This window comes from Equus quagga, chromosome 12 (genome assembly GCF_021613505.1).
Source record: "Equus quagga isolate Etosha38 chromosome 12, UCLA_HA_Equagga_1.0, whole genome shotgun sequence".
Lineage (NCBI taxonomy): Eukaryota > Metazoa > Chordata > Mammalia > Perissodactyla > Equidae > Equus > Equus quagga.
The window spans coordinates 84,831,041-84,844,302 of NC_060278.1; the positions used below are offsets into that span (position 1 = coordinate 84,831,041).

At 57.6% G+C, this 13,262-nt stretch overlaps 2 protein-coding genes across 2 annotated transcripts; both read right to left on the reverse strand.

Moving 5' to 3' along the window:
- Positions 1–301: 301 nt before the first annotated feature.
- On the reverse strand, positions 302–2,011 carry FOXS1 (forkhead box S1). The gene has a single exon (XM_046680112.1). It carries the CDS (start codon positions 1,554–1,556, stop codon positions 564–566), a length of 993 nt encoding a protein of 330 aa, XP_046536068.1. The 5' UTR covers positions 1,557–2,011; the 3' UTR covers positions 302–563.
- Positions 2,012–2,066: 55 nt separating this feature from the next.
- Positions 2,067–11,511, reverse strand: LOC124249219 (interferon regulatory factor 4-like). Its single transcript, XM_046680111.1, has 8 exons — positions 11,170–11,511; positions 7,927–8,116; positions 7,526–7,623; positions 6,550–6,661; positions 6,365–6,430; positions 5,353–5,724; positions 4,655–4,773; positions 2,067–4,414 (listed from the first exon to the last, which is right to left on the reverse strand). The coding sequence occupies exons 1-8, from the start codon at positions 11,398–11,400 to the stop codon at positions 4,307–4,309; spliced, it is 1,296 nt and encodes a 431-aa protein (XP_046536067.1). The 5' UTR covers positions 11,401–11,511; the 3' UTR covers positions 2,067–4,306.
- Between the last annotated feature and the right edge of the window lie 1,751 nt (positions 11,512–13,262).

Consider the following 13,262-nt stretch of genomic DNA (forward strand, 5'->3'; position numbering starts at 1 on the left):
GGACTGCTCCTAATGGGGGCTGCTGGGTCACAGAGTTGGGGGCTGGAGTCAGCCCCTCCAGCCAGCCCAGCCTCACCCTCTTCCTGGTGTCTCTCTTGCTTGCATCCCTCCTCTCTCCCCGCTTCCCTGCTCCCCCGTCCTCTGCCTTCCTGGGAAACTCCCTAAGAAAGTCCCCAGCAGGAGAAGGCCTCATGGGGACATTTCCAGCTGCAGTCCCCCACCCCTGCCACACAACCCACAACTATAGCCACCCCACGCAGAACCAGGCATCCTCAGCCCCCAACCATCCAGCAAGCTGATCCTCATCATCACACTGGCTTTATTGGCCCCGAGAGCCACAGAGTAAATCTCAAGGGGGCCCCAGGTCCCCTCACCCCCAAGTCTGTCCAGAGGCCGTGGGGGCTGGCCCAGTGTTCAGTACTCCAATCTTGGCTTCCTGTCCCGATTGTCGTTGGCTTGCAGGCCTGGGTCCTTTGAGAGCCCCCCAGATCCTAGAGGCAGGCTCAGCCTGGAGGGTGTAGTTGGCAGGGGCCTTGCAGGGACTGCCCGAGGTCAGGTGGGCTTCACTCAAAGAAGAACATTCCTGGTGTCCGGTATAGGCAGGGGGTCAGCCCAAGCGGGTAGCCGGAGCCTCCCTGGACAGGGAAGCTGCCTGCAACCCAGGGTTCCTTGGGGTCAGCTGGCAGGGGCAGTGGGGCCCTGAGTGAGGCTGGAGGGGTGGGTGGTACAGGGGAGGGGGCTGCCGAGGCCAAGAGGTGCTCCAGGCCTGAGTCGGGCCCCACGCAGAAATTCAGTGCCTGCAGCCGGCACTGGTAGCTGCTCCCAATGCCCGCCTCAGGGGGCAAGATGGGTGTAGGGGCCTTGCTAAAACCCTCAGCCTCAGAGAAGCCAGCAGGAAAGCCAAACGCTGGGCATGGGGAAGACGAGGTGGCCACAGGGAACTCCCCTGGGCCTGCAGGCTTAGGCGTGGGCATCTCTTTGGGCTCCGCGGGTGGCCGAGGCCTGGCATCGGTCGTTGGCGGGCACATGCTGGCTGGCAAGGCCCCCACCAGACCCCCAAAGCTTAGGCCTTTGGGCTCTGGCAGCTCTGGAGGGAATGGGCACTGCCTGCCAGTCGCGGCGTCGGGGACTCCTGGGTCCTGGCTGCTGGCTCTGAGGGCTCCGCGGCGCGCCTTGGCGGGGCCCTTGGCGCCCTCGGCACCTGCCCGCCGAGTGAAGCGGCGGCGGCGGCGCAGGAAGCTGCCGTGCTCGAACATGTCGTGGCAGTCGGGGTCCAGCGTCCAGTAGCTGCCCTTGCCTGGCTTTCGGTCATCGCGGGGCACCTTGACAAAGCACTCGTTGAGCGACAGGTTGTGGCGGATGCTGTTCTGCCAGCCGGGCCGGTTGTGGCGGTAGAAGGCGAAGCGGCCCATGATGTAGCGGTAGATGCCGCTGAGCGTGGCCCGCTGCCCCGGGGAGCTCTGGATGGCCATGGCAATCAGGGCTATGTAGCTGTAGGGAGGCTTGGTCGGCTCGGCCGCAGGGGCCAGGGGCCCCGGTGGGGGCTGCTGCTGCATGCTGGCCGGGCTGGCGGCTGCCGGGACCACAGGGGCCAGGCACGGCGTCCAGGGCTGGCGTCCGGCACAGCCTGCCAGGGCTGGTTAAAAGGCCCACTGGCCCAGCCTCCCAGCCTGGAAAGGCAAAAAGGGGTGGGCCCGCCAGGCTGCCCTCCCTTCCTCCCTCACCCCCCTCCCCCAAGGCCCAAGAGGGGCGGGCAGGAGAGGCCAGGATTGGGAAGCTGTGAGCAGCTGCCAGGGGTGAGGAGATGGGAGGGAAGGGACTGAGACCCTCAGCCCACATGTGCCGGGTGGTGGTGGCTGGGGAGGGACAGGATGTGAAACCGAGCGAGACAGAGACCGAAACAAAAAGAGATGGAGGCAGAGACGTAAAGAGACAGAGATAGCAAAAAAAAGACAGAGAGACAGAGACAAAGAGAGGTAGAGACATAACAAGAGAGAGGCAGGAACACACAGCGAGAGATGGAGGCAGAGAGAGACAGAAAAGATAAAGACACACAGTGCCCAGACACACACAGAAGTTAGAATCACTGAAAGAGAGAAACACAGAAATCTACAGAGAAAGAGGGAGATGGAGAGAGACACAGGTACAGACACAAGAGAGGGCGGGCAGAGAGACACGCTGACGAGAGACGGGGGATCTAAGTGGCTGAGCTGGGGAATGGGGAGTCTCCGTGAGAAAAGCCCCAGGGGCCTCTCCAGTCCTCACCTCTAGTTCCCCTTTCCTCCTCTCCTCCTCCCACCAGGCCTCTGGTCTACTTTCTCCTCCCCGCAGTGCAGAGCCCTCGAGGTCACACCATTCCCTGCCCTCCTAGCCCTGGGGTGTAAGCAGGGAGGGGAGCCTGGGATGATGTGGAGGGCCACGGAACTGGGTCTGCTGAGCCCCCAGCGCCCTCTAGTGACTGGTGTGGGGAGGACAGACAACTGGGCAGAGACGTCCACCCTCCCAAGAAGCCTCTCCAGCCAGTCCCTGACCCTGGCTGAGTTTGTTTCCCCAGCGCAGAGCAGGGGTTTAGACCGTCACTCTGAACTGAGGCTCCCCACCAGCTGCAGCCTTGGGCCGGGGGTGCAGCGAAGCCCAGGACAGACAGTCAGGCTTTCTGAAGGGTGGGGCAGCCTCCTCCACACTCTCCTACCCACAAGTAACTGAGTGGGCGCTTACTGTGCGCCACTCTTCGTGCCAGGCCACTCACGTCCCCTCCTTACATTTACTTCTTGGACCAATCCTGCTCCAAAGGGCTTCATAGCTTCTTTTGAATGGATGAGGAATTTGAGGCTCAGAGAAGTTAAGTGACTTGCCTGAGGTCACACACAGCTAGTAAGTGACAAAGCTGAGATTTCAACCCAGGAGTCTGTAACTCCTTACCACCACCCTTTCTGTGAGGGCCAGGAGTAGAGGACAGTCACTGGGCCTCCACTGGAAAGCAGGCTGTGAACCCCAAGAGAGTAGGGACCATGGTGTTTTGCTCTATGCTCAGTGTCCAGCATTGGCCTGGAACAGAGCAGGTGCTCAATAAACGTTTGTTGGATGAATTAGAAGAACAGTGATCTGATGGACTTCTGGCCTTGGTTGAATCACACAGTCCCCCTTCCCCATAAAAGCGGCTTCCTCATGTATCACTAAAAGAGACCTATGATGTTGCCATCTGTGAGAGGATTCCTATAAATAAAGTCAGAAACCAGAAAAGGAAAGAAGTTCTAGATATCTGGAGTGGAAAACAGTGACCTTCCTGCCGAGGCCGGGGCAACTGCCCTCCTGGTGGGCTGCCTCCCAAGGCTCAAGGACGCCCTACAACTTACAGTTTGCAAAGACTGGCCGGCCTGGGGGAGGGCCCGACTCTTGGCTCCCACTTTGGCTTCTGCCTCAGGGTCGTGTTTGGGGGCCTGCCTCAACTTCTCCAAAGACAGCATCTACAGGTGCTGCTGGTGGTTCAGTGGTCAGCATCCACAGCCCCAGGTTCAGGCCAAGTCCTCTGTTTGGGACCTCCTCCCCCCTCCATCCACACACACCCAAAAGGAAGAGAGAGGGGGCCAGCCCGGTGGTATCGTGGTTAAGTTTGCACACTCAGCTTCAGCAGTCCGGGGTTAGCAGGTTCGGATCCTGGGTGCAGAACCTACACACCACTCCTCAAGTCACACTGTGGAGGCATCCCACATACAAAATAGGGGAAGATTGGCACAGATGTTAGCTTAGGGTCAATCTTCCTCACCAAAAAAAAAAAAGAAGAAGAAGAAGAGAGATGAGTGGCAGGCGGGAGGAAGGGTCTGGAAATTCAGAGCCCCTCAGAGGTGGGCAATTGTTACTGGTTGGCCCCACTCTAAAGAACCCTGAGGATCTAATTATTGGTAAACCCAGCTTTAAGCAAAACTTACAGCGGATCAACCACAGTTAAGGTCTGCTTTTAGTAAACCACTATATGCATGTTGGGCTCTCAGCAAAGAGATGAAGTCTTGTTTCTGATGTAATTGCTGTTTCCAGAACCTCAAGCTTGAGTTTGGTTTCCGCCTGATGCCCTAGGCCCAGCTGCTGGGGCTACGTGCCACGTTCCAGGGCTTCATCTCCATGGCTGAGAGGGTGGAGCCGCCATCGGCTTCCACTGTCCCAACCTACCTGGGTGATGGGTGGGGGGAGGCCCCAAGACCTCTGGCTCAGTTTGGGCAGGGCTGGGGTGTGGTCTGCACCTTGGTGGGGGGCTGACTTTAGAGGGCATGAGAGGAAGAAGCAGCTGCTTAGGGCTGACTCAGCTGCATCAATGGTGAGTGATGCCTTGGACGCAGGGCTGGGGACCTGCGGCCCAGGCACCATGGCCGTGGCGCTTCATATGCAGGAGGAGCTCCCGGGCGAAGACTGGCTCCACCTGCAGCGGGGGTTGGGGGACAATGAGCCAACCACCTCGGTTACAGGCACCCTACGTTCCAGTTGGAAGTCCCAGCCCTAGTGACCGCCCCTTCCCCACACACCTGTTTACATACAGGGTCATACAGACCAGCGGTCATGCAGCAGGTCAGGGGCGGAGCTGGGACTGCAGGGAGCAGTGAGGGGCCGTTCAGAGGGGACTGGAGGGTGTGGCTCTCCGCTGAAGTGAGAGGTGACTTACATGGGCCATGATGAGCCGCTCCTCAGGCTGGTCCGGGGGCCCTGGGTACTCCTCGCCAAAGCACAGACGGATCTGGTACTCGGGCTCTGGGTGACCATCCTGCAGGTGGGCGCGCAGTTCTACGGGCACCAAGACTGTGGGGGCTGGGCCAAGACTGGGCATCCCACCTGGTGCCCACTTTGTGCTCCTGCCCCATGCCCACGTCCTGTAAGCCCACCATCCATTGTGTGCCCATGCACTGTGCCCACTTCCACGTCCCGATGCCTGTCTCATGTCCCCCATCTGTGCCCACTTCCAGTGCTCATGCCCCTCGCCTTGTGCCCCATCACTCACCTATGCCTATCTTGTGCCCAGTGCCCCTGATGTGAACCCTATGCTTAGCACCCTATGACAACACATGTGCCCAAATCCTATGCTTATGCCCTACACCGAATGCCCCAAGCCTGCCTCGTGCCTACACCTCTCATATGCCTATGTCCATATCTGTGCCCAGCCCTCATGCCCATGTTCGTTCCCACTCCCCATGTTCTGTGTCATGTCCTTTATTTCGATGCCCACCCCATGCCCAGCATCCTTAATTCTATTCCCCTGCGTCCACATCTCGTGTGCCCACTCTCCTCTGTCCACGTCCCTTTGCCCACCCTTGTGCCCAGTCACTCTGCCCCGCGCCACCAGCGGCCCCACCGTCTTGCTCTTACCAGCGAGGAAGCGGCGCGTGTCGAGCAGCTGGCAGGTGCGCTCGCGCTCCAGTTTGTTGGGCCGCGCGCGGTGCGGGGCGAGCGGGCCGCGCCAGTACACGCGGCCCTGGCACAGGCGCTTGGCGAATACGCCCTCGGGCGCCACCCACAGCAGCACGCCGCGCTCCAGGTGCGGCAGCAGGCGCTGCAGCACGCGGGCGCCGGGCGGCGGCTCCGGGAAGCGAACCTGCGCCATGCGCCGCGGCGGCCCCAGCAGGCGCTCGGCGGCGGCGGCGGCCGCCCGCGGGCTCAGACGGCAGCCCTCTGCGGTGCGCGCGGTGGCTTCGCGCACCAGCTCGGCGCCATAGAACAGCCGCACGTGCAGCCAGCAATCTGCAGCAAGGGAAGACGCGGAGCGTGCGCCACGCGTTGGTGGCACCCGCTCGCCTCTCCCCCAGCCAACCAGGCAGGGGACCTCGAGGTCCTCCAGGCCCCACCTCGGGAATTTCTGGCGCTCCCTCACTACAGTTGATAATAATAGTTCTGGTAGTAGTGTGTGTGTGTGGCGGGGGTTGGGGAGAGGGGGTAGTAAATAATAGCAGCTTCCACTATAAACGATCTGGTAGCTGAGTTTCAAAAGCATATAGTCTGGAGCCGTCAATGGGGGCCTGACACTGAGGCCCTCCCAGCCCTGGCTTCTGGGATTTTAGGAGCTTCTTCCCAGCAAATATTTTAACGCTGGTAGAAATAATAATAACAATAACAACAAAAACAACAACAGCAGCCTCCCAGAAGAAGAGCCAGTAGGATGCTCGATGGTCAGGGTGGTGGGCTCTGCAGCCGGGCCCTTGCAGTCTAGTCTCTCGCTGCCACTTAGGACCTGTGACCTGTTGGTAACTTTCCCAGGGTTCCTAGCTGTGTGAGCTTGGGCAAGGTTCTTAACCTCTCTGTCTGGTTCCTGCACCTGTAAAGTGGGGGTAATGGCAGTATCTGTCTCACAGGGCTGTGGGGAGAGCTTATTCAGATTTCTTACCAGGGTTGCTGAAGTCCTCAGGGGGCGAGGGGCTCCAAGGGTGTGCAGGGTCCTGTGCCTGGTACCCTGGGGAAGGAGGGGGAGCAGTCAGGTGCCACCTCACCCTGGGTCCCTCGACCCCTAGATCAAGGGCCCGGAGGAGGCCGGGGAGGGGGCAGGGGTGAGTGAAGAGACCCATTCCTTACTGTGGTCAGCCAAAGGGCCCGGGAGCAGGGTGGTTGGTGGCAGGGAGCCCTGCTGGGCCAGCCCCCTAGGCTGCTGCTTGTCCTTATCCTCTGTGGCTAGTTCGGAGCCATCCTGAGTAGTGGGAGAGAGGGTTATGAAGGTGGGAGAGGAGACCTGTGGGCCACAGGAGTTCCCACACTGTCTGCATTGGGGCAGAGGGAGGTCTGGACAGACCAAACGCCAGCTGGGGGTTGATAGGGATTTGAATTTCAGAGCCCAAGACTCCCCCCACCCTCCACAGAGGTAAAGAGAGAGTTGATGGCGTTGTTGGAGATGATAGGGTCAGAGATGAAGTTCACTGTGATAAGGAGAGAAGTTCTAGGAGTGAATGAGGAGATGGGGAACAAAGGTGATAGAGATGGGGGGACAGAGCAATGGAATGGATGCTGATGGGGGCAGTGGGCACAGTGCAATGGACCAGGCTGATGGGGAGATGGGCACAGAGCAATGTACCATCGGTGATGGGGGAGAGGTGATGGGGTGGAGATAATGAGGGCGATACAGACAGGGTGATGGAGATAGAGATGATGGGGTGATGGCAACTCTCTATAGTGAGGGAGCTAGAGGTGATGAAGGTAAAAGAAATACGTGATGGAACTGGATCTGAAGGGGTGAGTGGGGACAAAGTGATGGACTCAATGATGATAGGGGAGGGGGGTGAATTTGGAGAAAATAGGGTTGATGCTGGACAGAGTGATGGAGCTGAAGATGATGGAGGTGATGGGAACAGTGAGGGAACCAGAGATGATGGAGGTGAAGGGAATAGAATGATGGAGCTGAAAATGACGGCAGAGATGGAGTTGAGGTATGAGGATAGTGATAGAGCAGGAGCTGATGGCAGGGATGAGAAAAATGTGCCAGAGATCATTGGGAGGGTGGTTTGGGTGAGAAGTGACCAAGCTGGCAATGCTGCAGAGGCTGGAAGGACACGCTGACCTGGTCTGTCCTGCAGGCCAGCTCCGTCGCTTCTCCAGGGGGCTCCGCCTGGCTCTGGAGAATGCCCTTCTCTTCAGGGGGAGCACAAGCCCTGGTAACTGGATGGAGGGAGAGCCTGTTGTTCCGTGGGCCCCAAGGGGGACCCCCTCAACTGAGATGGTCACAGACAAGAGTACCCCGGCCCACTGCATGATCTTAGGCAAGGCCCACCTCTCTCTGGGCCTCAGTTTCCTCCTTATCAAATGGGGAGATAAACTGGGTGGTCTAAGTGTCCTATGTTTACCAGCCCTAGAGTTTAAGCTCAATAAGTCCACCATTTCCCATTTTACAGATGGGCAAAGTGAGGTCTTTATTGCCCAGAGAGCCATCCTCAGCCACTACCTCCAGGGGCAGGATGGTACCTGGGCCATCGGTACCGTCGGACACAATCCGGTAGACCTTGTAGGGGTTGGAGATGTCCAGCTGGCTGCGCGCATGCACCTCACAGAAGTCGGCGCTCTTGTTGAGGGCACAGCGGAGCCGCGTCTTCCAGGTGGAGGGGTCGTCCTTGTCAATGCCCTCTACGTGCTTGCCCTTGTATATGGCCCAGGCCTGGGGATGAGCAGGGGGACTTGGGGAGGAGTACCCTGGGAGAGGGGGCCGGTGCCATGCAAAGGGGTGAGGGCTTGCCTTGCCCCCCACCCATCTCTCTCTCCCTCTGACCCTCTGTCCCTCCACCCCTCCATGCTTCCATCTCTTCCTCCCTTCCTCCATCCAACACAGGTCCCTTGAGTCCCTGAGATGTGCTAGGCCTGAGTTAGGGACTGAATTGGGAACAAGACAGACATGTCCTTGCTCTCAAGGAATTCAAGTCTAATGGGAGAATACGGCTGCAAACAGCTGAATGCAAATAACTATATTCCAAATTATGGATTGTGATAGATAAAAAATAAATAGGATCATGGGGTATAAACTAATGGCAGTGATTTGCTAACTGGTAAAACTGATAAAACTAAATCCCCATCTATCGCCACATACAAAGTAGACCCCAGACGATTAAGAAACCAGAACTAAGAGGTCAAACTGTAAAATTAATAGAAGATAATGTAGGAGGAAATCTTCCAGGGGCAGAGAGTGCTTCTGAAACAAAACTTGAAAGGCATGAACTATAAGGCAAAAAGCGTTTCTGCATAAGGCACGTCACAGTCTCCTGTGCTTAGGACACTAGACAGCGCTTCAGCACTATGCTGGGGACCATTTCAAACCACCATTTGAAATCACCAACAAAAGGAACAAAAATATTAAAACACGGCACTAAATAGACTGAAAACGATGCTTGTTGACAGTAGGAGAGCTAAAACTAAAAGGCAGAGCGTGCCCTTGTCCAACCTCAGCTGGGAATGTGCACGTCCAGTGACTCAGTTTTTGCCGTTCTGAACACGTCTGTGAGCGGCTGCAAAAGCACCCTGAGTATTGATTTGGGGATTACAAATTTTAGCAAGTAAGTGAATTTGCAAATATGGAATTCATGAATAATGAGGATCAACTGTATGTGGCAGGGGAAAGGAGAAGAGGAATTGAGGAAGAAGAGACAGACTGAAGCTGGATCATGAATGTCCTTGGAGGCCAAGCTTTATCCCATGGGCTTTGGGGGCACTAGGAGGGTGAGAAACCAGGAAGTCACATGAGTCTGTCAGCAGTGGGTTGAGGGATGGGTGAAAGCAGCCAGAGGGATGGGGAGGGCCAGTACCAGAATCTCCTTCCTCCGAACAGCACCCAGTCTTCAGGGACAGGCCATGTAACCATCTGTATAACACTTATGCAGCACCTTCTGGTGGCTAGGCACCGTGCTCATGGTCACTACCCTCGAGCAGCAGGAGGGAGTCTGCTGGAGGAGACAGTCTCATACGAGGCACTTATAATTCGCAGGGAAAGGCGTTCCAATGGAGGAAGCAGAAGGAATCAGGGATGACTTGGGAGAGGCACTGAGCTGGAGTTAATAAATGCACTGAACAAATGAGTGCTTCAGGGGAGGCTCTCTTGAGCACGAGATGTTGAAGCTGAGCACAATGGAAGTTGGCTAGGTGAAGGCGAAGAAGAGTGGGTGTTCCAGGGAGGAGAACAGCACAGGCAAAGGTCTAACGGTGAGGGAGACACAAAGCGCTTAGAAACTGAAAGAACTGTCAGGCTGGCTCTAGAGTTGGGGAGCAGAGGGAGTGGAGACAAGGAGGCCAGAGAGGGGCAGTCGATGGCACGGCTTTGAGGCCATCATAAAGAGTTGGTGGGACTTTAATCACAAGGGCAATGGGGAGCCATGGAAGGATTCTGAGTAGAGGAGTTTCAAGGCAAGATTTACATTTAGAAAGATCCCTCTGGAGGCCTGAGGGGAGAGCTAAGGGACTGGGGAAGCAGGGAGCTCCGTGAGGTCACTGCAGTTGACCTGGTGAGAGATGGTGGAAATAGGTCCAAGCAGATGGATTGAAGAGAAGATCTGCAGGGGACATCAGCAGGCCTTGGTGACAGAGGAGAGTGAGACTGGAAGAGAGGGGAGCAGCTGGGGTTCAAGTGCCTGGCTCTGGGGCCTGGGTGGCAATCGGTGCCATTTCCCATTTTGGGAAACACAGCAGCCACAGAGGTGAGCTAACGAGTGTGGCATTGAGGGCATGCTGAGTTTGAGAGGTCTGGGGGCCGCCAGACCAGCAGGCTTGGGGTTCCACGCGGAGGCTGTGGAAGGGGAGAGTGGGACATGAGGAGGGAGATGCAGGGGTGAGTGCTGGGAGCTGCAAAAGAGGAAGGGAGGAAATGGAGGCTGGGAAGCAGGGGCCAGGGAGGTAGGAGGAAAATGGGGGACACTGGGGGGCGGGTGGGAAGCAGAGATTCTGGAAACCGAGTGAGATGCTTCAAGGAAGAAGGCAGGTCCACCAGGCCCAGACCCACCCAGAGGTGAAAGAAGATGAAGACCGTGATGGCATCCTTGGATCTGACAACTGGAGACATTAGCAGGAAAGGCAGAAGCCGGACGAGGGTGGTGGTAGCGAGAAGGAATTGGGGGGCTACGAGTGAGGGAGCTGATGACCAGGAGACCATTTCCAGGCGCCTCACCCTGGGAAAGGAGAAGGCAGGCCAGAGGAGCAGGAGTCAAAGGCACTGCCAGTGTTTGGGGTGTGGCAGTGGCCTGATACGTGGTTGGTTCCTTATAGCTCACGGGAGAGATTCCAGAGTTTAAACGTTGATGGGAAAGAGCGAGCGAGTTTGGAGGACAGCAACGATGCCTGACCAAAGGGAAGGCATCCCGGAGGAGGTCTCTGAGAAGGGCTGGGGCTGAGAAGCACAGAAAATGTCCCCAAGTTGCCGGGTGGGTGGTTTAGCGTGAGAGGTTGAGGGAATTCCCATGTGTGATGTCTGATTTCCCCATGGAGAGGGAGCAGAGGCCCCCTGAGAGGTGGGGCGGTGCGGGTCACGCAGCCGTGGTGATTCCCTTTTAAGGGGGTGTCTGAGGGTCTCCCGCCTGTGCAGAACACTACCCTCAACCCAGAAACAACTGAGGCCAAGGGCCGAGCGCGTGGCCTCAGGTCACACAGCGCGTCGGTCGGTCCTGGCGCTGGGACGGTGCGCGTGCAGAGCCCGCCCGGGGTGCGGCCGGGGACCGCCCCCCACCCCCTTACCCTGAAGAGCGCCGCGTCCTGCTGCGCCCGGTAGCCCTGCTTGGCTGCGTGCTTCCAGGGGATGCGGAAGAGGGTCTTGCCCTCGTCCTCCCAGCGCAACCCTGCGTAGCGCCCGCTCTCGATCTGCGCCACCAGCCAGTCGCGGAGGCGCAGGGGCCCCCTGGCTCCCACCATGGGTCGCCTGCCGTCGGGGACCTTCTCCTCCTCTCTCCGCCAGGGGTCGCCGGCCATTTGGGGAACGCACTGTGACGGGGGTCGGGTCTGGGGCGCGGCGACTGGACCCCAGAGCGATAGGGGATCGCGAGGACACCTGGCTGGCGCGCGGAGGCGGGCGAAAGCGAAAGTCTGGGCAGCCGGTTTCGCTTTCCTTTCTGCCCCCTCTCCCGGGACGCCCTTCCCTTTCGCCCCTCCCCGTGTAGCCTGGCCAGGAGGGCGTCGGGCCTCGCGTGGGGGCAGCTTAGGGCTGCGTGGTTGGCTAAGACCCAGTGGAAGGTATGGCGTGGGGTAGCCTGGGCTCTGTCTCTCTAGGGAGGGGACCCAGACGGGCACCCAAAGGCGTCCCTTGCCCCACCCTGCACCTGTTCTCTGCTCTTCCCAGCCTACTGGAAACCTGTCAGTCTCTTCTCAGGACCCGGACTGCAGAGGTTGGAAAGGAGCAGTACCTCTGAAATGAAGGCCCTTCAGAACTGGGAGGCAGAGACCAGTCTAAAACGCACACTCCTGGCCTCCATCCCAGACCTGCAGAAGCAGATTTCCTGGGCAGGAAGCCCGGGAGCCACATTTTAACGAGTCCCTCCATGGGATTCTGATTCCCGTGGTCCATAGGCCACACTTGGAGAAACGTTTCCTTAAACATTGGGAGATCCGGGTTACTGACAGCTCACCACAGAGCCGGGCCTGGCTAAAGCCTTTCCTGCAGTGTGGCAATTGTTTCTCATGTGAGATGCTATCATGACCTACTTTATAGGGAGGAAGACTGAGGCTCAGAGAGGGCAAGGCCCAATAACCAGGTCACAGAGCTGGTACATGGGGGAGCTAGGATCTCAACCTGTGTCTCTCTGCCCCAGGGCCAGGAGCCCAAACAGTGCCCCACACTGCCTCCCGACAGCTATACCTGGAGTTTATGGATTCCTGTCCGGGTCTGTGACACGCCCCACCCCCACCCTCAATGTAGACATCTTCATGTCTATGTATTTGTCTAGGCTTTGTATCTTTCATTAAATTGTCAAAGGGGGTGTGTGATACGAAAGAGGTCAAGTAGCTCAGGCTGCTCCACCCCATGCTGTGTACGTGGGGAAACTGAGGCTCTGAGAGAGAGAAACCACCCTTCAGTTAGTGGACATAGGGCTGGACACCAAGCCAGCGTTGACCAGTGGCCGGTAGCACTGTCCCTCCTGTGCGTGTGTCAGACGGTCCTTCTTCATGCTCCCACCCTCTGTCCTCACGTGCCAGCAGCCACTCAGTTCTGACACGTCTACAGTGACAGTCGGGATGCAGACTCAGGCCTGCAGGCCTCCGATGGGGCACAAAGCATTTCATATGATTACATACGAGTCCTAATTGTATCTGAGCAGGAGTCCTGAGTGTGTCAGACAATCTCTTCCTTTTTCTAGGTGACAGAGTGTAGCAATTAAGAGGATGGAGTCCACAGCCAGATGGCCAAGAATCAAATCCCAGTCCTCCCCCCCCACCCTCAGCTGATGACCTTCGGCACCACCTCCGTTTCCTGGTCTGTCAGCAACGCCCCCCTCATTGGGTTGCTTGAGGATTAAATGAGATGCAAGGACAGTGTTTAGCACATTGCCTGGCCCCTAGTGAGCGCTCAGTAAATGTGTGCTATTATCGTTGTCGTTGCTGAGTCAGAATGTGGTAAAAGTAATGAGAGAAGGAGGGGAGAAGTGAGAAGGACCTGGAACATCAGAGCAAGGTGCTCTGTTTTGTCCTATCGACAATGGGGCCGTGGAGGCTTTTAAATAGGGGGGACACCAGCAGAAATAGAAAGGTGTTTTAAATCCAGTGGATGGTGGTGGCACTGCTGACCAGCCAGGAGGACCACTGGTGAGTCTGGCCACCTTGCTCTTTATGCACAATCT